The 27,069-nt window shown below is 53.9% G+C and overlaps 1 protein-coding gene across 1 annotated transcript in view; it reads left to right on the top strand.

Annotated features, from left to right (window-relative positions):
* Positions 1-27,069, top strand: part of ess2 (ess-2 spliceosome associated protein) — a 149,042-nt gene that overhangs the window by 13,695 nt on the left and 108,278 nt on the right. Inside the window, exon 8 of the mRNA XM_078226756.1 lies at positions 1,405-1,514. Within this exon, the coding sequence (XP_078082882.1) occupies positions 1,405-1,514 (110 nt within the window). The remainder of the gene's footprint in view (positions 1-1,404; positions 1,515-27,069) is intronic.

The raw sequence follows: 27,069 nt of genomic DNA, 5'->3' as shown, positions 1-27,069 counted from the left end.
GGGGTTACAGATAGTGTGACATGAACCCAAGATCCCGGTTGAGGCCGTCCTCATCTGTGCGGAACTTGGCTATTATTTAGCCAGTTTTTGATCCATCTAACCAAGTTTCACTGAATTCCACATGCTTCAACCTTTTCAATCAGTCTCCCGTCATGTGGGACGTTGTGTCGTGATCCCACAGGCGCAGTCTCTCTGACAGCAATTTTCCCCCTTCCCCTCCTCAGTCCCGCTCCTCTGACAGTGCTATGCATCGTCACCCGTCCCCCATTTTTCCTCCTCGCCCTGTGCTGCCCCTCTGACAGCATTGTGCCCGCATCCCCCCAACCCGGTGCTGCCCCTCTGACAGCATTGTGCCCGCATCCCCCCAACCCGGTGCTGCCCCTATGACAGCGCTGTGTTTCCTCCGGTGCTGCCCCTATGACAGCGCTGTGTTCCCCCGGTGCTGCCCCTCTGACAGCATTGTGCCCGCATCCCCCCAACCCGGTGCTGCCCCTCTGACAGCGCTGTGTTCCCCCGGTGCTGCCCCTCTGACAGCGCTGTGTTTCCCCCGGTGCTGCCCCTCTGACAGCGCTGTGTTCCCCCGGTGCTGCCCCTCTGACAGCGCTGTGTTTCCCCCGGTGCTGCCCCTCTGACAGCGCTGTGTTCCCCCGGTGCTGCCCCTCTGACAGCGCTGTGTTTCCTCCGGTGCTGCCCCTCTGACAGCGCTGTGTTCCCCCGGTGCTGCCCCTCTGACAGCGCTGTGTTCCCCCGGTGCTGCCCCTCTGACAGCGCTGTGTTCCCCCGGTGCTGCCCCTCTGACAGCGCTGTGTTCCCCCGGTGCTGCCCTCTGACAGCGCTGTGTTCCCCCGGTGCTGCCCCTCTGACAGCGCTGTGTTCCCCCGGTGCTGCCCCTCTGACAGCGCTGTGTTCCGCCGGTGCTGCCCCTCTGACAGCGCTGTGTTCCTCCGGTGCTGCCCCTCTGACAGCGCTGTGTTCCTCCGGTGCTGCCCCTCTGACAGCGCTGTGTTCCTCCGGTGCTGCCCCTCTGACAGCGCTGTGTTCCCCCGGTGCTGCCCCTCTGACAGCGCTGTGTTCCCCCGGTGCTGCCCCTCTGACAGCGCTGTGTTCCCCCGGTGCTGCCCCTCTGACAGCGCTGTGTTCTGCCGGTGCTGCCCCTCTGACAGCGCTGTGTTCCCCCGGTGCTGCCCCTCTGACAGCGCTGTGTTCCCCCGGTGCTGCCCCTCTGACAGCGCTGTGTTCCCCCGGTGCTGCCCCTCTGACAGCGCTGTGTTCTGCCGGTGCTGCCCCTCTGACAGCGCTGTGTTCCCCCGGTGCTGTAGTGATGTTTCGGCCTGGACTTTACACTCTGGGCATATATTTTGTCATTAGATCTTGTGTCATTGAGTGCAGCTTGTGTCTCTGCAGGTGTCGATGACTCCCCAATGATGACATGGGGTGAGATTGAAGGCACTCCATTTCGTGTGGAGAGCTCAGAAAGTGCTCCTGTCGACAGGACACCAGGACCTGCATTTAAGGTAGAGTGTAAAGAAGGAGAAACCAGGCAAGGAGCAGCCAGACATCAAACCCTTCACCCCAATTCTCAACTGGTCCACAATTTAACACTCCCACTCTGCTCCCTCTCGGTTTGCAACTCTCCCTCTGCTCCCTGTCGGTTTAATACTCTCACTCTGCTCCCTCTCAGTTTAACGCTCTCGCTCTGCTCCCTCTCAGTTTAACGCTCTCGCTCTGCTCCCTCTCGGTTTAAAGCTCTCACTCTGCTCCCTCTCAGTTTAACGCTCTCGCTCTGCTCCCTCTCAGTTTAATGCTCTCACTCTGCTCCCCCTCGGTTTACCTCTCTCGCTCTGCTCCCTCTCGGTTTAAAGCTCTCACTTTGCTCCCTCTCGGTTTAATGCTCTCACTCTGCTCCCTCTCAGTTTAAAACTCTCACTCTGCTCCCTCTCGGTTTAAAGCTCTCGCTCTGCTCCCTCTCAGTTTATAACTCTCACTCTGCTCCCTCTCTGCTTAAAGCTCTCACTCTGCTCCCTCTCGGTTTAAAACTCTCGCTCTGCTCCCTCTCAGTTTAACGCTCTCCCTCTGCTCCCTCTCAGTTTAAAACTCTCACTCTGCTCCCTCTCGGTTTAATGCTCTCACTCTGCTCCCTCTCAGTTTAAAACTCTCACTCTGCTCCCTCTCGGTTTAAAGCTCTCGCTCTGCTCCCTCTCAGTTTAAAACTCTCACTCTGCTCCCTCTCAGTTTAAAACTCTCACTCTGCTCCCTCTCGGTTTGAAGCTCTCGCTCTGCTCCCTCTCAGTTTAACGCTCTCGCTCTGCTCCCTCTCAGTTTAACGCTCTCGCTCTGCTCCCTCTCAGTTTAAAACTCTCACTCTGCTCCCTCTCGGTTTAATGCTCTCACTCTGCTCCCCCTCGGTTTACCTCTCTCACTCTGCTCCCTATCGGTTTAAAACTCTCGCTCTGCTTCGTCTCGGTTTAACGCGCTCGCTCCACTCCCCATCGGTTTAACACACTCACTCTGCTCCCTCTCAGTTGAACGCTCTCACTCAGCTCCCTCTCGGTTTAAAACTCTTGCTCTGCTCCTTCTTGGTTTAAGGCGCTTGCTCTGCTCCTTCTTGGTTTAAGGCGCTTGCTCTGCTCCCTCTCTGTGTAAAACACTCGCTCTGCTCCCTCTCGGTTTAAAACTCTCGCTCTGCTCCCTCTGTGTAAAACACTTGCTCTGCTCCCTCTCAGTTTAAAACTCTCGCTCTGCTCCCTATCTGTGTAAAACACTCGCTCTGCTCCCTCTCCGTATAAAACATTCGCTCTGCTCCCTCTCGGTTTAAAACTCTCGCTCTGCTCCCTCTCTGTGTAAAACACTCGCTCTGCTCCCTCTCGGTTTAAAGCCCTCGCTCTGCTCCCTCTCGGTTTAAAGCCCTCGCTCTGCTCCTTCTCGGTTTAAAGCCCTCGCTCTGCTCCCTCTCGGTTTAAAGCCCTCGCTCTGCTCCCTCTCGGTTTAAAGCCCTCGCTCTGCTCCCTCTCGGTTTAAAGCTCTCGCTCTGCTCCCTCTCGGTTTAATGCTCTCGCTCTGCTCCCTCTCGGTTTAAAATTTTGTCCCTGCTCCCTCTCGGTTTGAAGCTCTCGCTCTGCTCCCTCTCAGTTTGAAGCTCTCGCTCTGCTCCCTCTCGATATAACGCTCTCGCTCTGCTCCCACTTGGTCTCACGCTCTCGCTCTGCTCCCTCTCGGTACAACGCTCTCGCTGTGCTCCCTCTCGGTTGAAAACTCTCACTCTGCTCGCTCTCGGTTGAAAACTCTCACTCTGCTCCGTTTGGTTTAAAACCCTCGCTCTGTTCCCTCTCGGTTTAAAACTCTTGCCCTGCTCCCTCTCAGTTTAACACTCTCGCTCTGCTCCCTTTGGTTTAAAACACTCACTCTGCTCCCTCTTGGTTTAACGCTCTCGCTCTGCTCCCTCTCGGTTGAATGCCCTCGCTCTGCTCCCTCTCGGTTTAAAGCTCTCGCTCTGCTCCCTCTCGGTGGAAAGCTCTCGCTCTGCTCCCTCTCTGTTTAAAGCTCTCACTCTGCTCCCTCTCGGTGTGAAGGTCTCGTTCTGCTCCCTCTCGGCTTAAAGCTCTCGCTCTGCTCCCTCTCGGTTAAAATCTCCCGCTCTGCTCCCTCTCGGTTTAAAGCTCTCGCTCTGCTCCCTCTCGGTGTGAAGGTCTCGTTCTGCTCCCTCTCGGCTTAAAGCTCTCGCTCTGCTCCCTCTCGGTTAAAAGGTCCCGCTCTGCTCCTTCTCGGTTTAAAGCTCTCGCTCTGCTCCCTCTCGGTTTAAAACTCTCGCCCTGCTCCCTCTCAGTTTAACACTCTCGCTCTGCTCCCTCTCGGTTTAAAACTCTCACTCTGCTCCCTCTCGGTTAAAAGGTCCCGCTCTGCTCCTTCTCGGTTTAAAGCTCTCGCTCTGCTCCCTCTCGGTTTAAAACTCTCGCCCTGCTCCCTCTCAGTTTAACACTCTCGCTCTGCTCCCTCTCGGTTTAAAACTCTCACTCTGCTCCCTCTCGGTTGAAAAGTCTCACTCTGCTCGCTCTCGGTTGAAAACTCTCACTCTGCTCCGTTTGGTTTAAAACCCTCGCTCTGCTCCCTCTCGGTTTAAAACTCTCGCTCTGCTCCCTCTCTGTTTAAAGCTCTCGCTCTGCTCCCTCTCGGTGTGAAGGTCTCGTTCTGCTCCCTCTCGGCTTAAAGCTCTCGCTCTGCTCCCTCTCGGTTAAAAGCTCCCGCTCTGCTCCCTCTTGGATAAAAGCTCCCGCTCTGCTCCCTCTCGGTTTAAAACTCTCGCTCTGCTCCCTTTCGGTTTAAAACTCTCACTCTGCTCCCTTTGGTTTAAAACACTCACTCTGCTCCCTCTTGGTTTAACGCTCTCGCTCTGCACCCTCTCTGTTTAAAGCTCTCGCTCTGCTCCCTCTCGGTGTGAAGGTCTCGTTCTGCTCCCTCTCGGCTTAAAGCTCTCGCTCTGCTCCGTCTCGGTGAAAAGCTCCCGCTCTGCTCCCTCTCGGTTTAAAGCCCTCGCTCTGCTCCCTCTCGATTTAAAGCCCTCGCTCTGCTCCCTGTCGGTTGAAAGCCCTCGCTCTGCTCCCTCTCGGTTTAAAGCTCTCGCTCTGCTCCCTCTCGGTTTAATGCTCTCGCTCTGCTCCCTCTCGGTTTAAAATTTTGTCCCTGCTCCCTCTCGATTTGAAGCTCTCGCTCTGCTCCCTCTCGGTTTGAAGCTCTCGCTCTGCTCCCTCTCGGTTTGAAGCTCTCGCTCTGCTCCCTCTCGGTTTAAAGCTCTCGCTCTGCTCCCCCTCGGTTTAAAGCTCTCGCTCTGCTAACTGTCGGTTTAAAGCTCTCGCTCTGTTCCCTCTCGGTTTAAAACTCTCGCCCTGCTCCCTCTCAGTTTAACACTCTCGCTCTGCTCCCTCTCGGTTTAAAACTCTCACTCTGCTCCCTCTCGGTTGAAAACTCTCACTCTGCTCGCTCTCGGTCGAAAACTCTCACTCTGCTCCGTTTGGTTTAAAACCCTCGCTCTGCTCCCTCTCGGTTTAAAACTCTCGCTCTGCTCCCTCTCGGTTTAAAACACTCGCTCTGCTCCCTCTCGGGTTAAAACTCTCGCTCTGCTCCCTCTCGGTTTAAAACTCTCACTCTGCTACCTTTGGTTTAAAACTCTCACTCTGCTCCCTCTCGGTTTAAAGCTCTCGCCCTGCTCCCTCTCGGTTTAAAACTCTCGCCCTGCTCCCTCTCAGTTTAACACTCTCGCTCTGCTCCCGCTCGGTTTAAAACTCTCACTCTGCTCCCTCTCGGTTGAAAACTCTCACTCTGCACGCTCTCGGTTGAAAACTCTCACTCTGCTCCGTTTGGTTTAAAACCCTCGCTCTGCTCCCTCTCGGTTTAAAACTCTCGCTCTGTTCCCTCTTGGTTTAACGCTCTCGCTCTGCTCCCTCTCTGTTTAAAGCTCTCGCTCTGCTCCCTCTCGGTGTGAAGGTCTCGTTCAGCTCCCTCTCGGCTTAAAGCTCTCGCTCTGCTCCCTCTCGGTTTACAGCTCTCACTCTGCTCCCTCTCGGTTAAAAGCTCCCGCTCTGCTCCCTCTCGGTTTAAAACTCTCGCTCTGCTCCCTCTCGGTTTAAAACACTCACTCTGCTCCCTTTGGTTTAAAACACTCACTCTGCTCCCTCTTGGTTTAACGCTCTCGCTCTGCACCCTGTCTGTTTAAAGCTCTCGCTCTGCTCCCTCTCGGTGTGAAGGTCTCGTTCTGCTCCCTCTCGGCTTAAAGCTCTCGCTCTGCTCCGTCTCGGTTAAAAGCTCCCGCTCTGCTCGCTCTCGGTTTAAAGCCCTCGCTCTGCTTCCTCTCGGTTTAAAGCCCTCGCTCTGCTCCCTCTCGGTTTAAAGCCCTCGCTCTGCTCCCTCTCGGTTTAAAGCTCTCGCTCTGCTCCCTCTCGGTTTAATGCTCTCGCTCTGCTCCCTCTCGGTTTAAAATTTTGTCCCTGCTCCCTCTCGGTTTGAAGCTCTCGCTCTGCTCCCTCTCGGTTTGAAGCTCTCGCTCTGCTCCCTCTCGGTGTGAAGGTCTCGTTCTGCTCCCTCTCGGCTGAAAGCTCTCGCTCTGCTCCCTCTCGGCTTAAAGCTCTCACTCTGCTCCCTCTCGGTTAAAAGCTCCCGCTCTGCTCCCTCTCGGTTTAAAGCTCTCGCTCTGCTCCCTCTCGGTTTAAAGCTCTCGCTCTGCTCCCTCTCGGTTTAAAGCTCTCGCTCTGCTCCCTCTCAGTTTAACGCTCTCGCTCTGCTCCCTCTCAGTTTAACGCTCTCGCTCTGCTCCCTCTCAGTTTAAAACTCTCACTCTGCTCCCTCTCGGTTTAATGCTCTCACTCTGCTCCCCCTCGGTTTACCTCTCTCACTCTGCTCCCTATCGGTTTAAAACTCTCGCTCTGCTTCGTCTCGGTTTAACGCGCTCGCTCCACTCCCCATCGGTTTAACACACTCACTCTGCTCCCTCACAGTTTAACGCTCTCACTCAGCTCCCTCTCGGTTTAAAACTCTCGCTCTGCTCCTTCTAGGTTTAAGGCGCTTGCTCTGCTCCCTATCTGTGTAAAACACTTGCTCTGCTCCGTCTCTGTGTAAAACACTCGCTCTGCTCCCTCTCTGTGTAAAACACTCGCTCTGCTCCCTCTCTGTGTAAAACACTCGCTCTGCTCCCTCTCGGTTTAAAACTCTCGCTCTACTCCCTCTGTGTAAAACACTTGCTCTGCTCCCTCTCAGTTTAAAACTCTCGCTCTGCTCCCTATCTGTGTAAAACACTCGCTCTGCTCTCTCTCTGTATAAAACATTCGCTCTGCTCCCTCTCGGTTTAAAACTCTCGCTCTGCTCCCTCTCTGTGTAAAACACTCGCTCTGCTCCCTCTCGGTTTAAAACACTTGCTCTGCTCCCTCTCTGTGTAAAACACTCGCTCTGCTTCCTCTCGGTTCAAAGCTCTCGCTCTGCTCCCTCTCGGTTTCAAACTCTCTCTCTGCTCACTCTCGGTTTCAAACTCTCTCTCTGCTCCCTCTCGGTTTAAATCTCGCGCTCTGCTCCCTCTTGGTTTATAACTCTCGCTCTGCTTCGTCTCGGTTTAAAACTGTCTCTCTGCTCCCTCTCATTTTAACGCGCTCACTCTGCTCCCTCTCGGTTTAAAACTCTCACTCTGCTCCCTCTCGGTTTACACCTCTCGCTCTGCTCCCTCTCAGTTTAACACTCTCGCTCTGCTCCCTCTCGGTTTAAAACTCTCACTCTGCTCCCTCTCGGTTGAAAACTCTCACTCTGCTCGCTCTCGGTCGAAAACTCTCACTCTGCTCCGTTTGGTTTAAAACCCTTGCTCTGCTCCCTCTCTGTTTAAAACTCTCGCTCTGCTCCCTCTCGGTTTAAAACTCTCGCTCTGCTCCCTCTCGGTTTAAAACACTCGCTCTGCTCCCTCTCGGGTTAAAACTCTCACTCTGCTCCCTCTCGGTGTGAAGGTCTCGTTCTGCTCCCTCTCGGCTTAAAGCTCTCGCTCTGCTCCCTTTCGGTTAAAAGCTCCCGCTCTGCTCCCTCTCGGTTTAAAGCTCTCGCTCTGCTCCCTCTCGGTGTGAAGGTCTCGTTCTGCTCCCTCTCGGCTTAAAGCTCTCGCTCTGCTCCCTCTCGGTTTAAAACTCTCGCCCTGCTCCCTCTCAGTTTAACACTCTCGCTCTGCTCCCTCTCGGTTTAAAACTCTCACTCTGCTCCCTCTCGGTTGAAAAGTCTCACTCTGCTCGCTCTCGGTTGAAAACTCTCACTCTGCTCCGTTTGGTTTAAAACCCTCGCTCTGCTCCCTCTCGGTTTAAAACTCTCGCTCTGTTCCCTCTTGGTTTCACGCTCTCGCTCTGCTCCCTCTCTGTTTAAAGCTCTCGCTCTGCTCCCTCTCGGTGTGAAGGTCTCGTTCTGCTCCCTCTCGGCTTAAAGCTCTCGCTCTGCTCCCTCTCGGTTAAAAGCTCCCGCTCTGCTCCCTCTCGGTTAAAAGCTCCCGCTCTGCTCCCTCTCGGTTTAAAACTCTCGCTCTGCTCCCTTTCGGTTTAAAACTCTCACTCTGCTCCCTTTGGTTTAAAACACTCACTCTGCTCCCTCTTGGTTTAACGCTCTCGCTCTGCACCCTCTCTGTTTAAAGCTCTCGCTCTGCTCCCTCTCGGTGTGAAGGTCTCGTTCTGCTCCCTCTCGGCTTAAAGCTCTCGCTCTGCTCCGTCTCGGTTAAAAGCTCCCGCTCTGCTCCCTCTCGGTTTAAAGCCCTCGCTCTGCTCCCTGTCGGTTTAAAGCCCTCGCTCTGCTCCCTCTCGGTTTAAAGCTCTCGCTCTGTTCCCTCTCGGTTTAATGCTCTCGCTCTGCTCCCTCTCGGTTTGAAGCTCTCGCTCTGCTCCCTCTCGGTTTGAAGCTCTCGCTCTGCTCCCTCTCGGTTTGAAGCTCTCGCTCTGCTCCCTCTCGGTTTGAAGCTCTCGCTCTGCTCCCTCTCGGTTTGAAGCTCTCGCTCTGCTCCCTCTCGGTTTAAAGCTCTCGCTCTGCTCCCTCTCGGTTTAAAGCTCTCGCTCTGCTAACTGTCGGTTTAAAGCTCTCGCTCTGTTCCCTCTCGGTTTAAAACTCTCGCCCTGCTCCCTCTCAGTTTAACACTCTCGCTCTGCTCCCTCTCGGTTTAAAACTCTCACTCTGCTCCCTCTCGGTTGAAAACTCTCACTCTGCTCGATCTCGGTCGAATACTCTCACTCTGCTCCGTTTGGTTTAAAACCCTCGCTCTGCTCCCTCTCGGTTTAAAACTCTCGCTCTGCTCCCTCTCGGTTTAAAACTCTCGCTCTGCTCCCTCTCGGTTTAAAACACTCGCTCTGCTCCCTCTCGGGTTAAAACTCTCGCTCTGCTCCCTCTCGGTTTAAAACTCTCACTCTGCTCCCTTTGGTTTAAAACTCTCACTCTGCGCCCTCTCGGTTTAAAGCTCTCGCTCTGCTCCCTCTCGGTTTAAAACTCTCGCCCTGCTCCCTCTCAGTTTAACACTCTCGCTCTGCTCCCGCTCGGTTTAAAACTCTCACTCTGCTCCCTCTCGGTTGAAAACTCTCACTCTGCTCGCTCTCGGTTGAAAACTCTCACTCTGCTCCGTTTGGTTTAAAACCCTCGCTCTGCTCCCTCTCGGTTTAAAACTCTCGCTCTGTTCCCTCTTGGTTTAACGCTCTCGCTCTGCTCCCTCTCTGTTTAAAGCTCTCGCTCTTCTCCCTCTCGGTGTGAAGGTCTCGTTCAGCTCCCTCTCGGCTTAAAGCTCTCGCTCTGCTCCGTCTCCGTTAAAAGCTCCCGCTCTGCTCCCTCTCGGTTTAAAGCCCTCGCTCTGCTCCCTCTCGATTTAAAGCCCTCGCTCTGCTCCCTGTCGGTTTAAAGCCCTCGCTCTGCTCCGTCTCGGTTTAAAGCTCTCGCTCTGCTCCCTCTCGGTTTAATGCTCTCGCTCTGCTCCCTCTCGGTTTAAAATTTTGTCCCTGCTCCCTCTCGGTTTGAAGCTCTCGCTCTGCTCCCTCTCGGTTTGAAGCTCTCACTCTGCTCCCTCTCGGTTTGAAGCTCTCGCTCTGCTCCCTCTCGGTTTGAAGCTCTCGCTCTGCTCCCTCTCGGTTTGAAGCTCTCGCTCTGCTCCCTCTCCGTTTAAAGCTCTCGCTCTGCTCCCTCTCGGTTTAAAACTCTCGCCCTGCTCCCTCTCAGTTTAACACTCTCGCTCTGCTCCCTCTCGGTTTAAAACTCTCACTCTGCTCCCTCTCAGTTTAAAACTCTCACTCTGCTCCCTCTCGGTTTGAAGCTCTCGCTCTGCTCCCTCTCAGTTTAACGCTCTCGCTCTGCTCCCTCTCAGTTTAACGCTCTCGCTCTGCTCCCTCTCAGTTTAAAACTCTCACTCTGCTCCCTCTCGGTTTAATGCTCTCACTCTGCTCCCCCTCGGTTTACCTCTCTCACTCTGCTCCCTATCTGTGTAAAACACTCGCTCTGCTCCCTCTCTGTATAAAACATTCGCTCTGCTCCCTCTCGGTTTAAAACTCTCGCTCTGCTCCCTCTCTGTGTAAAACACTCGCTCTGCTCCCTCTCGGTTTAAAGCTCTCACTCTGCTCCCTCTCGGTTTAAAGCCCTCGCTCTGCTCCCTCTCGGTTTAAAGCCCTCGCTCTGCTCCCTCTCGGTTTAAAGCCCTCGCTCTGCTCCCTCTCGGTTTAAAGCTCTCGCTCTGCTCCCTCTCGGTTTAATGCTCTCGCTCTGCTCCCTCTCGGTTTAAAATTTTGTCCCTGCTCCCTCTCGGTTTGAAGCTCTCGCTCTGCTCCCTCTCAGTTTGAAGCTCTCGCTCTGCTCCCTCTCGATATAACGCTCTCGCTCTGCTCCCACTTGGTCTCACGCTCTCGCTCTGCTCCCTCTCGGTACAACGCTCTCGCTGTGCTCCCTCTCGGTTGAAAACTCTCACTCTGCTCGCTCTCGGTTGAAAACTCTCACTCTGCTCCGTTTGGTTTAAAACCCTCGCTCTGTTCCCTCTCGGTTTAAAACTCTTGCCCTGCTCCCTCTCAGTTTAACACTCTCGCTCTGCTCCCTTTGGTTTAAAACACTCACTCTGCTCCCTCTTGGTTTAACGCTCTCGCTCTGCTCCCTCTCGGTTGAATGCCCTCGCTCTGCTCCCTCTCGGTTTAAAGCTCTCGCTCTGCTCCCTCTCGGTGGAAAGCTCTCGCTCTGCTCCCTCTCTGTTTAAAGCTCTCACTCTGCTCCCTCTCGGTGTGAAGGTCTCGTTCTGCTCCCTCTCGGCTTAAAGCTCTCGCTCTGCTCCCTCTCGGTTAAAAGCTCCCGCTCTGCTCCCTCTCGGTTTAAAGCTCTCGCTCTGCTCCCTCTCGGTGTGAAGGTCTCGTTCTGCTCCCTCTCGGCTTAAAGCTCTCGCTCTGCTCCCTCTCGGTTAAAAGGTCCCGCTCTGCTCCTTCTCGGTTTAAAGCTCTCGCTCTGCTCCCTCTCGGTTTAAAACTCTCACTCTGCTCCCTCTCGGTTGAAAAGTCTCACTCTGCTCGCTCTCGGTTGAAAACTCTCACTCTGCTCCGTTTGGTTTAAAACCCTCGCTCTGCTCCCTCTCGGTTTAAAACTCTCGCTCTGTTCCCTCTTGGTTTCACGCTCTCGCTCTGCTCCCTCTCTGTTTAAAGCTCTCGCTCTGCTCCCTCTCGGTGTGAAGGTCTCGTTCTGCTCCCTCTCGGCTTAAAGCTCTCGCTCTGCTCCCTCTCGGTTAAAAGCTCCCGCTCTGCTCCCTCTCGGATAAAAGCTCCCGCTCTGCTCCCTCTCGGTTTAAAACTCTCGCTCTGCTCCCTTTCGGTTTAAAACTCTCACTCTGCTCCCTTTGGTTTAAAGCTCTCGCTCTGCTCCCTCTAGGTTTAACGCTCTCGCTCTGCACCCTCTCTGTTTAAAGCTCTCGCTCTGCTCCCTCTCGGTGTGAAGGTCTCGTTCTGCTCCCTCTCGGCTTAAAGCTCTCGCTCTGCTCCGTCTCGGTTAAAAGCTCCCGCTCTGCTCCCTCTCGGTTTAAAGCCCTCGCTCTGCTCCCTCTCGATTTAAAGCCCTCGCTCTGCTCCCTGTCGGTTTAAAGCCCTCGCTCTGCTCCCTCTCGGTTTAAAGCTCTCGCTCTGCTCCCTCTCGGTTTAATGCTCTCGCTCTGCTCCCTCTCGGTTTAAAATTTTGTCCCTGCTCCCTCTCGATTTGAAGCTCTCGCTCTGCTCCCTCTCGGTTTGAAGCTCTCGCTCTGCTCCCTCTCGGTTTGAAGCTCTCGCTCTGCTCCCTCTCGGTTTAAAGCTCTCGCTCTGCTCTCTCTCGGTTTAAAGCTCTCGCTCTGCTAACTGTCGGTTTAAAGCTCTCGCTCTGCTCCCTCTCGGTTTAAAACTCGAAACTCTGCTCCCTCTCGGTTGAAAACTCTCACTCTGCTCGCTCTCGGTCGAAAACTCTCACTCTGCTCCGTTTGGTTTAAAACCCTCGCTCTGCTCCCTCTCGGTTTAAAACTCTCGCTCTGCTCCCTCTCGGTTTAAAACACTCGCTCTGCTCCCTCTCAGGTTAAAACTCTCGCTCTGCTCCCTCTCGGTTTAAAACACTCGCTCTGCTCCCTCTCGGGTTAAAACTCTCGCTCTGCTCCCTCTCGGTTTAAAACTCTCACTCTGCTACCTTTGGTTTAAAACTCTCACTCTGCTCCCTCTCGGTTTAAAGCTCTCGCCCTGCTCCCTCTCGGTTTAAAACTCTCGCCCTGCTCCCTCTCAGTTCAACACTCTCGCTCTGCTCCCGCTCGGTTTAAAACTCTCACTCTGCTCCCTCTCGGTTGAAAACTCTCACTCTGCTCCGTTTGGTTTAAAACCCTCGCTCTGCTCCCTCTCGGTTTAAAACTCTCGCTCTGTTCCCTCTTGGTTTAACGCTCTCGCTCTGCTCCCTCTCTGTTTAAAGCTCTCGCTCTGCTCCCTCTGTGTAAAACACTTGCTCTGCTCCCTCTCAGTTTAAAACTCTCGCTCTGCTCCCTATCTGTGTAAAACACTCGCTCTGCTCCCTCTCTGTATAAAACATTCGCTCTGCTCCCTCTCGGTTTAAAACTCTCGCTCTGCTCCCTCTCTGTGTAAAACACTCGCTCTGCTCCCTCTCGGTTTAAAGCTCTCACTCTGCTCCCTCTCGGTTTAAAGCCCTCGCTCTGCTCCCTCTCGGTTTAAAGCCCTCGCTCTGCTCCCTCTCAGTTTAAAGCCCTCGCTCTGCTCCCTCTCGGTTTAAAGCTCTCGCTCTGCTCCCTCTCGGTTTAATGCTCTCGCTCTGCTCCCTCTCGGTTTAATGCTCTCGCTCTGCTCCCTCTCGGTTTAAAATTTTGTCCCTGCTCCCTCTCGGTTTGAAGCTCTCGCTCTGCTCCCTCTCAGTTTGAAGCTCTCGCTCTGCTCCCTCTCGATATAACGCTCTCGCTCTGCTCCCACTTGGTCTCACGCTCTCGCTCTGCTCCCTCTCGGTACAACGCTCTCGCTGTGCTCCCTCTCGGTTGAAAACTCTCACTCTGCTCGCTCTCGGTTGAAAACTCTCACTCTGCTCCGTTTGGTTTAAAACCCTCGCTCTGTTCCCTCTCGGTTTAAAACTCTTGCCCTGCTCCCTCTCAGTTTAACACTCTCGCTCTGCTCCCTTTGGTTTAAAACACTCACTCTGCTCCCTCTTGGTTTAACGCTCTCGCTCTGCTCCCTCTCGGTTGAATGCCCTCGCTCTGCTCCCTCTCGGTTTAAAGCTCTCGCTCTGCTCCCTCTCGGTGGAAAGCTCTCGCTCTGCTCCCTCTCTGTTTAAAGCTCTCACTCTGCTCCCTCTCGGTGTGAAGGTCTCGTTCTGCTCCCTCTCGGCTTAAAGCTCTCGCTCTGCTCCCTCTCGGTTAAAAGCTCCCGCTCTGCTCCCTCTCGGTTTAAAGCTCTCGCTCTGCTCCCTCTCGGTGTGAAGGTCTCGTTCTGCTCCCTCTCGGCTTAAAGCTCTCGCTCTGCTCCCTCTCGGTTAAAGGGTCCCGCTCTGCTCCTTCTCGGTTTAAAGCTCTCACTCTGCTCCCTCTCGGTTTAAAACTCTCGCCCTGCTCCCTCTCAGTTTAACACTCTCGCTCTGCTCCCTCTCGGTTTAAAACTCTCACTCTGCTCCCTCTCGGTTGAAAAGTCTCACTCTGCTCGCTCTCGGTTGAAAACTCTCACTCTGCTCCGTTTGGTTTAAAACCCTCGCTCTGCTCCCTCTCGGTTTAAAACTCTCGCTCTGTTCCCTCTTGGTTTCACGCTCTCGCTCTGCTCCCTCTCTGTTTAAAGCTCTCGCTCTGCTCCCTCTCGGTGTGAAGGTCTCGTTCTGCTCCCTCTCGGCTTAAAGCTCTCGCTCTGCTCCCTCTCGGTTAAAAGCTCCCGCTCTGCTCCCTCTCGGATAAAAGCTCCCGCTCTGCTCCCTCTCGGTTTAAAACTCTCGCTCTGCTCCCTTTCGGTTTAAAACTCTCACTCTGCTCCCTTTGGTTTAAAACACTCACTCTGCTCCCTCTTGGTTTAACGCTCTCGATCTGCACCCTCTCTGTTTAAAGCTCTCGCTCTGCTCCCTCTCGGTGTGAAGGTCTCGTTCTGCTCCCTCTCGGCTTAAAGCTCTCGCTCTGCTCCGTCTCGGTTAAAAGCTCCCGCTCTGCTCCCTCTCGGTTTAAAGCCCTCGCTCTGCTCCCTCTCGATTTAAAGCCCTCGCTCTGCTCCCTGTCGGTTTAAAGCCCTCGCTCTGCTCCCTCTCGGTTTAAAGCTCTCGCTCTGCTCCCTCTCGGTTTAATGCTCTCGCTCTGCTCCCTCTCGGTTTAAAATTTTGTCCCTGCTCCCTCTCGATTTGAAGCTCTCGCTCTGCTCCCTCTCGGTTTGAAGCTCTCGCTCTGCTCCCTCTCGGTTTGAAGCTCTCGCTCTGCTCCCTCTCGGTTGAAAGCTCTCGCTCTGCTCCCTCTCGGTTTAAAGCTCTCGCTCTGCTAACTGTCGGTTTAAAGCTCTCGCTCTGTTCCCTCTCGGTTTAAAACTCTCGCCCTGCTCCCTCTCAGTTTAACACTCTCGCTCTGCTCCCTCTCGGTTTAAAACTCTCACTCTGCTCCCTCTCGGTTGAAAACTCTCACTCTGCTCGCTCTCGGTCGAAAACTCTCACTCTGCTCCGTTTGGTTTAAAACCCTCGCTCTGCTCCCTCTCGGTTTAAAACTCTCGCTCTGCTCCCTCTCGGTTTAAAACACTCGCTCTGCTCCCTCTCGGGTTAAAACTCTCGCTCTGCTCCCTCTCGGTTGAAAACTCTCACTCTGCTCGCTCTCGGTTGAAAACTCTCACTCTGCTCCGTTTGGTTTAAAACCCTCGCTCTGCTCCCTCTCGGTTTAAAACTCTCGCTCTGTTCCCTCTTGGTTTAACGCTCTCGCTCTGCTCCCTCTCTGTTTAAAGCTCTCGCTCTGCTCCCTCTCGGTGTTAAGGTCTCGTTCAGCTCCCTCTCGGCTTAAAGCTCTCGCTCTGCTCCCTCTCGGTTTACAGCTCTCACTCTGCTCCCTCTCGGTTAAAAGCTCCCGCTCTGCTCCCTCTCGGTTTAAAACTCTCGCTCTGCTCCCTCTCGGTTTAAAACACTCACTCTGCTCCCTTTCGTTTAAAACACTCACTCTGCTCCCTCTTGGTTTAACGCTCTCGCTCTGCACCCTGTCTGTTTAAAGCTCTCGCTCTGCTCCCTCTCGGTGTGAAGGTCTCGTTCTGCTCCCTCTCGGCTTAAAGCTCTCGCTCTGCTCCGTCTCGGTTAAAAGCTCCCGCTCTGCTCGCTCTCGGTTTAAAGCCCTCGCTCTGCTTCCTCTCGGTTTAAAGCCCTCGCTCTGCTCCCTCTCGGTTTAAAGCCCTCGCTCTGCTCCCTCTCGGTTTAAAGCTCTCGCTCTGCTCCCTCTCGGTTTAATGCTCTCGCTCTGCTCCCTCTCGGTTTAAAATTTTGTCCCTGCTCCCTCTCGGTTTGATGCTCTCGCTCTGCTCCCTCTCGGTTTGAAGCTCTCGCTCTGCTCCCTCTCGGTTTGAAGCTCTCGCTCTGCTCCCTCTCGGTTTGAAGCTCTCGCTCTGCTCCCTCTCCGTTTAAAGCTCTCACTCTGCTCCCTCTCGGTTGAAAAGTCTCACTCTGCTCGCTCTCGGTTGAAAACTCTCACTCTGCTCCGTTTGGTTTAAAACCCTCGCTCTGCTCCCTCTCGGTTTAAAACTCTCGCTCTGTTCCCTCTTGGTTTCACGCTCTCGCTCTGCTCCCTCTCTGTTTAAAGCTCTCGCTCTGCTCCCTCTCGGTGTGAAGGTCTCGTTCTGCTCCCTCTCGGGTTAAAGCTCTCGCTCTGCTCCCTCTCGGTTAAAAGCTCCCGCTCTGCTCCCTCTCGGATAAAAGCTCCCGCTCTGCTCCCTCTCGGTTTAAAACTCTCGCTCTGCTCCCTTTCGGTTTAAAACTCTCACTCTGCTCCCTTTGGTTTAAAACACTCACTCTGCTCCCTCTTGGTTTAACGCTCTCGCTCTGCACCCTCTCTGTTTAAAGCTCTCGCTCTGCTCCCTCTCGGTGTGAAGGTCTCGTTCTGCTCCCTCTCGGCTTAAAGCTCTCGCTCTGCTCCGTCTCGGTGAAAAGCTCCCGCTCTGCTCCCTCTCGGTTTAAAGCCCTCGCTCTGCTCCCTCTCGATTTAAAGCCCTCGCTCTGCTCCCTGTCGGTTTAAAGCCCTCGCTCTGCTCCCTCTCGGTTTAAAGCTCTCGCTCTGCTCCCTCTCGGTTTAATGCTCTCGCTCTGCTCCCTCTCGGTTTAAAATTTTGTCCCTGCTCCCTCTCGATTTGAAGCTCTCGCTCTGCTCCCTCTCGGTTTGAAGCTCTCGCTCTGCTCCCTCTCGGTTTGAAGCTCTCGCTCTGCTCCCTCTCGGTTGAAAGCTCTCGCTCTGCTCCCTCTCGGTTTAAAGCTCTCGCTCTGCTAACTGTCGGTTTAAAGCTCTCGCTCTGTTCCCTCTCGGTTTCAAACTCTCGCCCTGCTCCCTCTCAGTTTAACACTCTCGCTCTGCTCCCTCTCGGTTTAAAACTCTCACTCTGCTCCCTCTCGGTTGAAAACTCTCACTCTGCTCGCTCTCGGTCGAAAACTCTCACTCTGCTCCGTTTGGTTTAAAACCCTCGCTCTGCTCCCTCTCGGTTTAAAACTCTCGCTCTGCTCCCTCTCGGTTTAAAACACTCGCTCTGCTCCCTCTCGGGTTAAAACTCTCGCTCTGCTCCCTCTCGGTTGAAAACTCTCACTCTGCTCGCTCTCGGTTGAAAACTCTCACTCTGCTCCGTTTGGTTTAAAACCCTCGCTCTGCTCCCTCTCGGTTTAAAACTCTCGCTCTGTTCCCTCTTGGTTTAACGCTCTCGCTCTGCTCCCTCTCTGTTTAAAGCTCTCGCTCTGCTCCCTCTCGGTGTTAAGGTCTCGTTCAGCTCCCTCTCGGCTTAAAGCTCTCGCTCTGCTCCCTCTCGGTTTACAGCTCTCACTCTGCTCCCTCTCGGTTAAAAGCTCCCGCTCTGCTCCCTCTCGGTTTAAAACTCTCGCTCTGCTCCCTCTCGGTTTAAAACACTCACTCTGCTCCCTTTCGTTTAAAACACTCACTCTGCTCCCTCTTGGTTTAACGCTCTCGCTCTGCACCCTGTCTGTTTAAAGCTCTCGCTCTGCTCCCTCTCGGTGTGAAGGTCTCGTTCTGCTCCCTCTCGGCTTAAAGCTCTCGCTCTGCTCCGTCTCGGTTAAAAGCTCCCGCTCTGCTCGCTCTCGGTTTAAAGCCCTCGCTCTGCTTCCTCTCGGTTTAAAGCCCTCGCTCTGCTCCCTCTCGGTTTAAAGCCCTCGCTCTGCTCCCTCTCGGTTTAAAGCTCTCGCTCTGCTCCCTCTCGGTTTAATGCTCTCGCTCTGCTCCCTCTCGGTTTAAAATTTTGTCCCTGCTCCCTCTCGGTTTGATGCTCTCGCTCTGCTCCCTCTCGGTTTGAAGCTCTCGCTCTGCTCCCTCTCGGTTTGAAGCTCTCGCTCTGCTCCCTCTCAGTTTGAAGCTCTCGCTCTGCTCCCTCTCCGTTTAAAGCTCTCGCTCTGCTCCCTCTCGGTTTAAAACTCTCACTGCTCCCTCTCGGTTGAAAACTCTCACTCTGCTCGCTCTCGGTTGACAACTCTCAGTCTGCTCCGTTTGGTTTAAAACCCTCGCTCTGCTCCCTCTCGGTTTAAAACTCTCGCTCTGTTCCCTCTTGGTTTAACGCTCTCGCTCTGCTCCCTCTCTGTTTAAAGCTCTCGCTCTGCTCCCTCTCGGTGTGAAGGTCTCGTTCTGCTCCCTCTCGGCTTAAAGCTCTCGCTCTGCTCCCTCTCGGCTTAAAGCTCTCACTCTGCTCCCTCTCGGTTAAAAGCTCCCGCTCTGCTCCCTCTCGGTTTAAAGCTCTCGCTCTGCTCCCTCTCGGTTTAAAGCTCTCGCTCTGCTCCCTCTCGGTTTAAAGCTCTCGCTCTGCTCCCTCTCAGTTTAACGCTCTCGCTCTGCTCCCTCTCAGTTTAACGCTCTCGCTCTGCTCCCTCTCAGTTTAAAACTCTCACTCTGCTCCCTCTCGGTTTAATGCTCTCACTCTGCTCCCCCTCGGTTTACCTCTCTCACTCTGCTCCCTATCGGTTTAAAACTCTCGCTCTGCTTCGTCTCGGTTTAACGCGCTCGCTCCACTCCCCATCGGTTTAACACACTCACTCTGCTCCCTCTCAGTTTAACGCTCTCACTCAGCTCCCTCTCGGTTTAAAACTCTCGCTCTGCTCCTTCTAGGTTTAAGGCGCTTGCTCTGCTCCCTATCTGTGTAAAACACTTGCTCTGCTCCGTCTCTGTGTAAAACACTGGCTCTGCTCCGTCTCTGTGTAAAACACTCGCTCTGCTCCCTCTCTGTGTAAAACACTCGCTCTGCTCCCTCTCTGTGTAAAACACTCGCTCTGCTCCCTCTCTGTGTAAAACACTCGCTCTGCTCCCTCTCTGTGTAAAACACTCGCTCTGCTCCCTCTCTGTGTAAACCACTCGCTCTGCTCCCTCTCAGTTTCACGCTCTCGCTCTGCTCCCTCTCAGTTTAAAACTCTCACTCTGCTCCCTCTCGGTTTAATGCTCTCACTCTGTTCCCCCTCGGTTTACCTCTCTGACTCTGCTCCCTATCGGTTTAAAACTCTCGCTCTGCTTCGTCTCGGTTTAACGCGCTCGCTCCACTCCCCATCGGTTTAACACACTCACTCTGCTCCCTCACAGTTTAACGCTCTCACTCAGCTCCCTCTCGGTTTAAAACTCTCGCTCTGCTCCTTCTAGGTTTAAGGCGCTTGCTCTGCTCCCTCTCTGTGTAAAACACTTGCTCTGCTCCGTCTCTGTGTAAAACACTCGCTCTGCTCCCTCTCTGTGTAAAACACTCGCTCTGCTCCCTCTCTGTGTAAAACACTCGCTCTGCTCCCTCTCGGTTTAAAACTCTCGCTCTACTCCCTCTGTGTAAAACACTTGCTCTGCTCCCTCTCAGTTTAAAACTCTCGCTCTGCTCCCTATCTGTGTAAAACACTCGCTCTGCTCTCTCTCTGTATAAAACATTCGCTCTGCTCCCTCGGTTTAAAACTCTCGCTCTGCTCCCTCTCTGTGTAAAACACTCGCTCTGCTCCCTCTCGGTTTAAAACACTTGCTCTGCTCCCTCTCTGTGTAAAACACTCGCTCTGCTTCCTCTCGGTTCAAAGCCCTCGCTCTGCTCCCTCTCGGTTTCAAACTCTCTCTCTGCTCACTCTCGGTTTCAAACTCTCTCTCTGCTCCCTCTCGGTTTAAATCTCGCGCTCTGCTCCCTCTTGGTTTATAACTCTCGCTCTGCTTCGTCTCGGTTTAAAACTGTCTCTCTGCTCCCTCTCAGTTTAACGCGCTCACTCTGCTCCCTCTCGGTTTAAAACTCTCACTCTGCTCCCTCTCGGTTTACACCTCTCGCTCTGCTCCCTCTCAGTTTAACACTCTCGCTCTGCTCCCTCTCGGTTTAAAACTCTCACTCTGCTCCCTCTCGGTTGAAAACTCTCACTCTGCTCGCTCTCGGTCGAAAACTCTCACTCTGCTCCGTTTGGTTTAAAACCCTTGCTCTGCTCCCTCTCTGTTTAAAACTCTCGCTCTGCTCCCTCTCGGTTTAAAACTCTCGCTCTGCTCCCTCTCGGTTTAGAACACTCGCTCTGCTCCCTCTCGGGTTAAAACTCTCACTCTGCTCCCTCTCGTTGTGAAGGTCTCGTTCTGCTCCCTCTCGGCTTAAAGCTCTCGCTCTGCTCCCTCTCGGTTTAAAAATCTCGCCCTGCTCCCTCTCAGTTTAACACTCTCGCTCTGCTCCCTCTCGGTTTAAAACTCTCACTCTGCTCCCTCTCGGTTGAAAAGTCTCACTCTGCTCGCTCTCGGTTGAAAACTCTCACTCTGCTCCGTTTGGTTTAAAACCCTCGCTCTGCTCCCTCTCGGTTTAAAACTCTCGCTCTGTTCCCTCTTGGTTTCACGCTCTCGCTCTGCTCCCTCTCTGTTTAAAGCTCTCGCTCTGCTCCCTCTCGGTGTGAAGGTCTCGTTCTGCTCCCTCTCGGGTTAAAGCTCTCGCTCTGCTCCCTCTCGGTTAAAAGCTCCCGCTCTGCTCCCTCTCGGTTAAAAGCTCCCGCTCTGCTCCCTCTCGGTTTAAAACTCTCGCTCTGCTCCCTTTCGGTTTAAAACTCTCACTCTGCTCCCTTTGGTTTAAAACACTCACTCTGCTCCCTCTTGGTTTAACGCTCTCGCTCTGCACCCTCTCTGTTTAAAGCTCTCGCTCTGCTCCCTCTCGGTGTGAAGGTCTCGTTCTGCTCCCTCTCGGCTGAAAGCTCTCGCTCTGCTCCGTCTCGGTTAAAAGCTCCCGCTCTGCTCCCTCTCGGTTTAAAGCCCTCGCTCTGCTCCCTCTCGATTTAAAGCCCTCGCTCTGCTCCCTGTCGGTTTAAAGCCCTCGCTCTGCTCCCTCTCGGTTTAAAGCTCTCGCTCTGTTCCCTCTCGGTTTAATGCTCTCGCTCTGCTCCCTCTCGGTTTGAAGCTCTCGCTCTGCTCCCTCTCGGTTTGAAGCTCTCGCTCTGCTCCCTCTCGGTTTGAAGCTCTCGCTCTGCTCCCTCTCGGTTTGAAGCTCTCGCTCTGCTCCCTCTCGGTTTGAAGCTCTCGCTCTGCTCCCTCTCGGTTTGAAGCTCTCGCTCTGCTCCCTCTCGGTTTAAAGCTCTCGCTCTGCTAACTGTCGGTTTAAAGCTCTCGCTCTGTTCCCTCTCGGTTTAAAACTCTCGCCCTGCTCCCTCTCAGTTTAACACTCTCGCTCTGCTCCCTCTCGGTTTAAAACTCTCACTCTGCTCCGTTTGGTTTAAAACCCTCGCTCTGCTCCCTCTCGGTTTAAAACTCTCGCTCTGCTCCCTCTCGGTTTAAAACTCTCGCTCTGCTCCCTCTCGGTTTAAAACACTCGCTCTGCTCCCTCTCGGTTTAAAACTCTCGCTCTGCTCCCTCTCGGTTTAAAACTCTTACTCTGCTCCCTCTCGGTTTAAAGCTCTCGCTCTGCTCCCTCTCGGTTTAAAACTCTCGCCCTGCTCCCTCTCAGTTTAACACTCTCGCTCTGCTCCCGCTCGGTTTAAAACTCTCACTCTGCTCCCTCTCGGTTGAAAACTCTCACTCTGCTCGCTCTCGGTTGAAAACTCTCGCTCTGCTCCGTTTGGTTTAAAACCCTCGTTCTGCTCCCTCTCGGTTTAAAACTCTCGTTCTGTTCCCTCTTGGTTTAACGCTCTCGCTCTGCTCCCTCTCTGTTTCAAGCTCTCGCTCTGCTCCCTCTCGGTGTGAAGGTCTCGTTCTGCTCCCTCTCGGCTTAAAGCTCTCGCTCTGCTCCGTCTCGGTTAAAAGCTCCCGCTCTGCTCCCTCTCGGTTTAAAGCCCTCGCTCTGCTCCCTCTCGATTTAAAGCCCTCGCTCTGCTCCCTGTCGGTTTAAAGCCCTCGCTCTGCTCCCTCTCGGTTTAAAGCTCTCGCTCTGCTCCCTCTCGGTTTAATGCTCTCGCTCTGCTCCCTCTCGGTTTAAAATTTTGTCCCTCCCCCCTCTCGATTTGAAGCTCTCGCTCTGCTCCCTCTCGGTTTGAAGCTCTCGCTCTGCTCCCTCTCGGTTTGAAGCTCTCGCTCTGCTCCCTCTCGGTTGAAAGCTCTCGCTCTGCTCCCTCTCGGTTTAAAGCTCTCGCTCTGCTAACTGTCGGTTTAAAGCTCTCGCTCTGTTCCCTCTCGGTTTAAAACTCTCGCCCTGCTCCCTCTCAGTTTAACACTCTCGCTCTGCTCCCTCTCGGTTTAAAACTCTCACTCTGCTCCCTCTCGGTTGAAAACTCTCACTCTGCTCGCTCTCGGTCGAAAACTCTCACTCTGCTCCGTTTGGTTTAAAACCCTCGCTCTGCTCCCTCTCGGTTTAAAACTCTCGCTCTGCTCCCTCTCGGTTTAAAACACTCGCTCTGCTCCCTCTCGGGTTAAAACTCTCGCTCTGCTCCCTCTCGGTTGAAAACTCTCACTCTGCTCGCTCTCGGTTGAAAACTCTCACTCTGCTCCGTTTGGTTTAAAACCCTCGCTCTGCTCCCTCTCGGTTTAAAACTCTCGCTCTGTTCCCTCTTGGTTTAACGCTCTCGCTCTGCTCCCTCTCTGTTTAAAGCTCTCGCTCTGCTCCCTCTCGGTGTTAAGGTCTCGTTCAGCTCCCTCTCGGCTTAAAGCTCTCGCTCTGCTCCCTCTCGGTTTACAGCTCTCACTCTGCTCCCTCTCGGTTAAAGGCTCCCGCTCTGCTCCCTCTCGGTTTAAAACTCTCGCTCTGCTCCCTCTCGGTTTAAAACACTCACTCTGCTCCCTTTCGTTTAAAACACTCACTCTGCTCCCTCTTGGTTTAACGCTCTCGCTCTGCACCCTGTCTGTTTAAAGCTCTCGCTCTGCTCCCTCTCGGTGTGAAGGTCTCGTTCTGCTCCCTCTCGGCTTAAAGCTCTCGCTCTGCTCCGTCTCGGTTAAAAGCTCCCGCTCTGCTCGCTCTCGGTTTAAAGCCCTCGCTCTGCTTCCTCTCGGTTTAAAGCCCTCGCTCTGCTCCCTCTCGGTTTAAAGCCCTCGCTCTGCTCCCTCTCGGTTTAAAGCTCTCGCTCTGCTCCCTCTCGGTTTAATGCTCTCGCTCTGCTCCCTCTCGGTTTAAAATTTTGTCCCTGCTCCCTCTCGGTTTGATGCTCTCGCTCTGCTCCCTCTCGGTTTGAAGCTCTCGCTCTGCTCCCTCTCGGTTTGAAGCTCTCGCTCTGCTCCCTCTCAGTTTGAAGCTCTCGCTCTGCTCCCTCTCCGTTTAAAGCTCTCGCTCTGCTCCCTCTCGGTTTAAAACTCTCACTGCTCCCTCTCGGTTGAAAACTCTCACTCTGCTCGCTCTCGGTTGAAAACTCTCAGTCTGCTCCGTTTGGTTTAAAACCCTCGCTCTGCTCCCTCTCGGTTTAAAACTCTCGCTCTGTTCCCTCTTGGTTTAACGCTCTCGCTCTGCTCCCTCTCTGTTTAAAGCTCTCGCTCTGCTCCCTCTCGGTGTGAAGGTCTCGTTCTGCTCCCTCTCGGCTTAAAGCTCTCGCTCTGCTCCCTCTCGGCTTAAAGCTCTCACTCTGCTCCCTCTCGGTTAAAAGCTCCCGCTCTGCTCCCTCTCGGTTTAAAGCTCTCGCTCTGCTCCCTCTCGGTTTAAAGCTCTCGCTCTGCTCCCTCTCGGTTTAAAGCTCTCGCTCTGCTCCCTCTCAGTTTAACGCTCTCGCTCTGCTCCCTCTCAGTTTAACGCTCTCGCTCTGCTCCCTCTCAGTTTAAAACTCTCACTCTGCTCCCTCTCGGTTTAATGCTCTCACTCTGCTCCCCCTCGGTTTACCTCTCTCACTCTGCTCCCTATCGGTTTAAAACTCTCGCTCTGCTTCGTCTCGGTTTAACGCGCTCGCTCCACTCCCCATCGGTTTAACACACTCACTCTGCTCCCTCTCAGTTTAACGCTCTCACTCAGCTCCCTATCGGTTTAAAACTCTCGCTCTGCTTCGTCTCGGTTTAACGCGCTCGCTCCACTCCCCATCGGTTTAACACACTCACTCTGCTCCCTCTCAGTTTAACGCTCTCACTCAGCTCCCTCTCGGTTTAAAACTCTCGCTCTGCTCCTTCTAGGTTTAAGGCGCTTGCTCTGCTCCCTATCTGTGTAAAACACTTGCTCTGCTCCGTCTCTGTGTAAAACACTCGCTCTGCTCCCTCTCTGTGTAAAACACTCGCTCTGCTCCCTCTCTGTGTAAAACACTCGCTCTGCTCCCTCTCTGTGTAAAACACTCGCTCTGCTCCCTCTCTGTGTAAACCACTCGCTCTGCTCCCTCTCAGTTTCACGCTCTCGCTCTGCTCCCTCTCAGTTTAAAACTCTCACTCTGCTCCCTCTCGGTTTAATGCTCTCACTCTGTTCCCCCTCGGTTTACCTCTCTGACTCTGCTCCCTATCGGTTTAAAACTCTCGCTCTGCTTCGTCTCGGTTTAACGCGCTCGCTCCACTCCCCATCGGTTTAACACACTCACTCTGCTCCCTCACAGTTTAACGCTCTCACTCAGCTCCCTCTCGGTTTAAAACTCTCGCTCTGCTCCTTCTAGGTTTAAGGCGCTTGCTCTGCTCCCTATCTGTGTAAAACACTTGCTCTGCTCCGTCTCTGTGTAAAACACTCGCTCTGCTCCCTCTCTGTGTAAAACACTCGCTCTGCTCCCTCTCTGTGTAAAACACTCGCTCTGCTCCCTCTCGGTTTAAAACTCTCGCTCTACTCCCTCTGTGTAAAACACTTGCTCTGCTCCCTCTCAGTTTAAAACTCTCGCTCTGCTCCCTATCTGTGTAAAACACTCGCTCTGCTCTCTCTCTGTATAAAACATTCGCTCTGCTCCCTCTCGGTTTAAAACTCTCGCTCTGCTCCCTCTCTGTGTAAAACACTCGCTCTGCTCCCTCTCGGTTTAAAACACTTGCTCTGCTCCCTCTCTGTGTAAAACACTCGCTCTGCTTCCTCTCGGTTCAAAGCCCTCGCTCTGCTCCCTCTCGGTTTCAAACTCTCTCTCTGCTCACTCTCGGTTTCAAACTCTCTCTCTGCTCCCTCTCGGTTTAAATCTCGCGCTCTGCTCCCTCTTGGTTTATAACTCTCGCTCTGCTTCGTCTCGGTTTAAAACTGTCTCTCTGCTCCCTCTCAGTTTAACGCGCTCACTCTGCTCCCTCTCGGTTTAAAACTCTCACTCTGCTCCCTCTCGGTTTACACCTCTCGCTCTGCTCCCTCTCAGTTTAACACTCTCGCTCTGCTCCCTCTCGGTTTAAAACTCTCACTCTGCTCCCTCTCGGTTGAAAACTCTCACTCTGCTCGCTCTCGGTCGAAAACTCTCACTCTGCTCCGTTTGGTTTAAAACCCTTGCTCTGCTCCCTCTCTGTTTAAAACTCTCGCTCTGCTCCCTCTCGGTTTAAAACTCTCGCTCTGCTCCCTCTCGGGTTAAAACTCTCACTCTGCTCCCTCTCGTTGTGAAGGACTCGTTCTGCTCCCTCTCGGCTTAAAGCTCTCGCTCTGCTCCCTCTCGGTTTAAAAATCTCGCCCTGCTCCCTCTCAGTTTAACACTCTCGCTCTGCTCCCTCTCGGTTTAAAACTCTCACTCTGCTCCCTCTCGGTTGAAAAGTCTCACTCTGCTCGCTCTCGGTTGAAAACTCTCACTCTGCTCCGTTTGGTTTAAAACCCTCGCTCTGCTCCCTCTCGGTTTAAAACTCTCGCTCTGTTCCCTCTTGGTTTCACGCTCTCGCTCTGCTCCCTCTCTGTTTAAAGCTCTCGCTCTGCTCCCTCTCGGTGTGAAGGTCTCGTTCTGCTCCCTCTCGGGTTAAAGCTCTCGCTCTGCTCCCTCTCGGTTAAAAGCTCCCGCTCTGCTCCCTCTCGGTTAAAAGCTCCCGCTCTGCTCCCTCTCGGTTTAAAACTCTCGCTCTGCTCCCTTTCGGTTTAAAACTCTCACTCTGCTCCCTTTGGTTTAAAACACTCACTCTGCTCCCTCTTGGTTTAACGCTCTCGCTCTGCACCCTCTCTGTTTAAAGCTCTCGCTCTGCTCCCTCTCGGTGTGAAGGTCTCGTTCTGCTCCCTCTCGGCTGAAAGCTCTCGCTCTGCTCCGTCTCGGTTCAAAGCTCCCGCTCTGCTCCCTCTCGGTTTAAAGCCCTCGCTCTGCTCCCTCTCGATTTAAAGCCCTCGCTCTGCTCCCTGTCGGTTTAAAGCCCTCGCTCTGCTCCCTCTCGGTTTAAAGCTCTCGCTCTGTTCCCTCTCGGTTTAATGCTCTCGCTCTGCTCCCTCTCGGTTTGAAGCTCTCGCTCTGCTCCCTCTCGGTTTGAAGCTCTCGCTCTGCTCCCTCTCGGTTTGAAGCTCTCGCTCTGCTCCCTCTCGGTTTGAAGCTCTCGCTCTGCTCCCTCTCGGTTTGAAGCTCTCGCTCTGCTCCCTCTCGGTTTGAAGCTCTCGCTCTGCTCCCTCTCGGTTTGAAGCTCTCGCTCTGCTCCCTCTCGGTTTAAAGCTCTCGCTCTGCTAACTGTCGGTTTAAAGCTCTCGCTCTGTTCCCTCTCGGTTTAAAACTCTCGCCCTGCTCCCTCTCAGTTTAACACTCTCGCTCTGCTCCCTCTCGGTTTAAAACTCTCACTCTGCTCCGTTTGGTTTAAAACCCTCGCTCTGCTCCCTCTCGGTTTAAAACTCTCGCTCTGCTCCCTCTCGGTTTAAAACTCTCGCTCTGCTCCCTCTCGGTTTAAAACACTCGCTCTGCTCCCTCTCGGTTTAAAACTCTCGCTCTGCTCCCTCTCGGTTTAAAACTCTTACTCTGCTCCCTCTCGGTTTAAAGCTCTCGCTCTGCTCCCTCTCGGTTTAAAACTCTCGCCCTGCTCCCTCTCAGTTTAACACTCTCGCTCTGCTCCCGCTCGGTTTAAAACTCTCACTCTGCTCCCTCTCGGTTGAAAACTCTCACTCTGCTCGCTCTCGGTTGAAAACTCTCACTCTGCTCCGTTTGGTTTAAAACCCTCGTTCTGCTCCCTCTCGGTTTAAAACTCTCGTTCTGTTCCCTCTTGGTTTAACGCTCTCGCTCTGCTCCCTCTCTGTTTCAAGCTCTCGCTCTGCTCCCTCTCGGTGTGAAGGTCTCGTTCAGCTCCCTCTCGGCTTAAAGCTCTCGCTCTGCTCCCTCTCGGTTTACAGCTCTCACTCTGCTCCCTCTCGGTTAAAAGCTCCCGCTCTGCTCCCTCTCGGTTTAAAACTCTCGCTCTGCTCCCTCTCGGTTTAAAACACTCACTCTGCTCCCTTTGGTTTAAAACACTCACTCTGCTCCCTCTTAGTTTAACGCTCTCGCTCTGCACCCTCTCTGTTTAAAGCTCTCGCTCTGCTCCCTCTCGGTGTGAAGGTCTCGTTCTGCTCCCTCTCGGCTTAAAGCTCTCGCTCTGCTCCGTCTCGGTTAAAAGCTCCCGCTCTGCTCGCTCTCGGTTTAAAGCCCTCGCTCTGCTCCCTCTCGGTTTAAAGGCCTCGCTCTGCTCCCTCTCGGTTTAAAGCCCTCGCTCTGCTCCCTCTCGGTTTAAAGCTCTCGCTCTGC

This window comes from Mustelus asterias, chromosome 13, assembly GCF_964213995.1.
Source record: "Mustelus asterias chromosome 13, sMusAst1.hap1.1, whole genome shotgun sequence".
NCBI lineage: Eukaryota > Metazoa > Chordata > Chondrichthyes > Carcharhiniformes > Triakidae > Mustelus > Mustelus asterias.
Note: the sequence above shows the minus strand (reverse complement) of the source record. Positions and strands in the feature narration are given on the sequence as shown.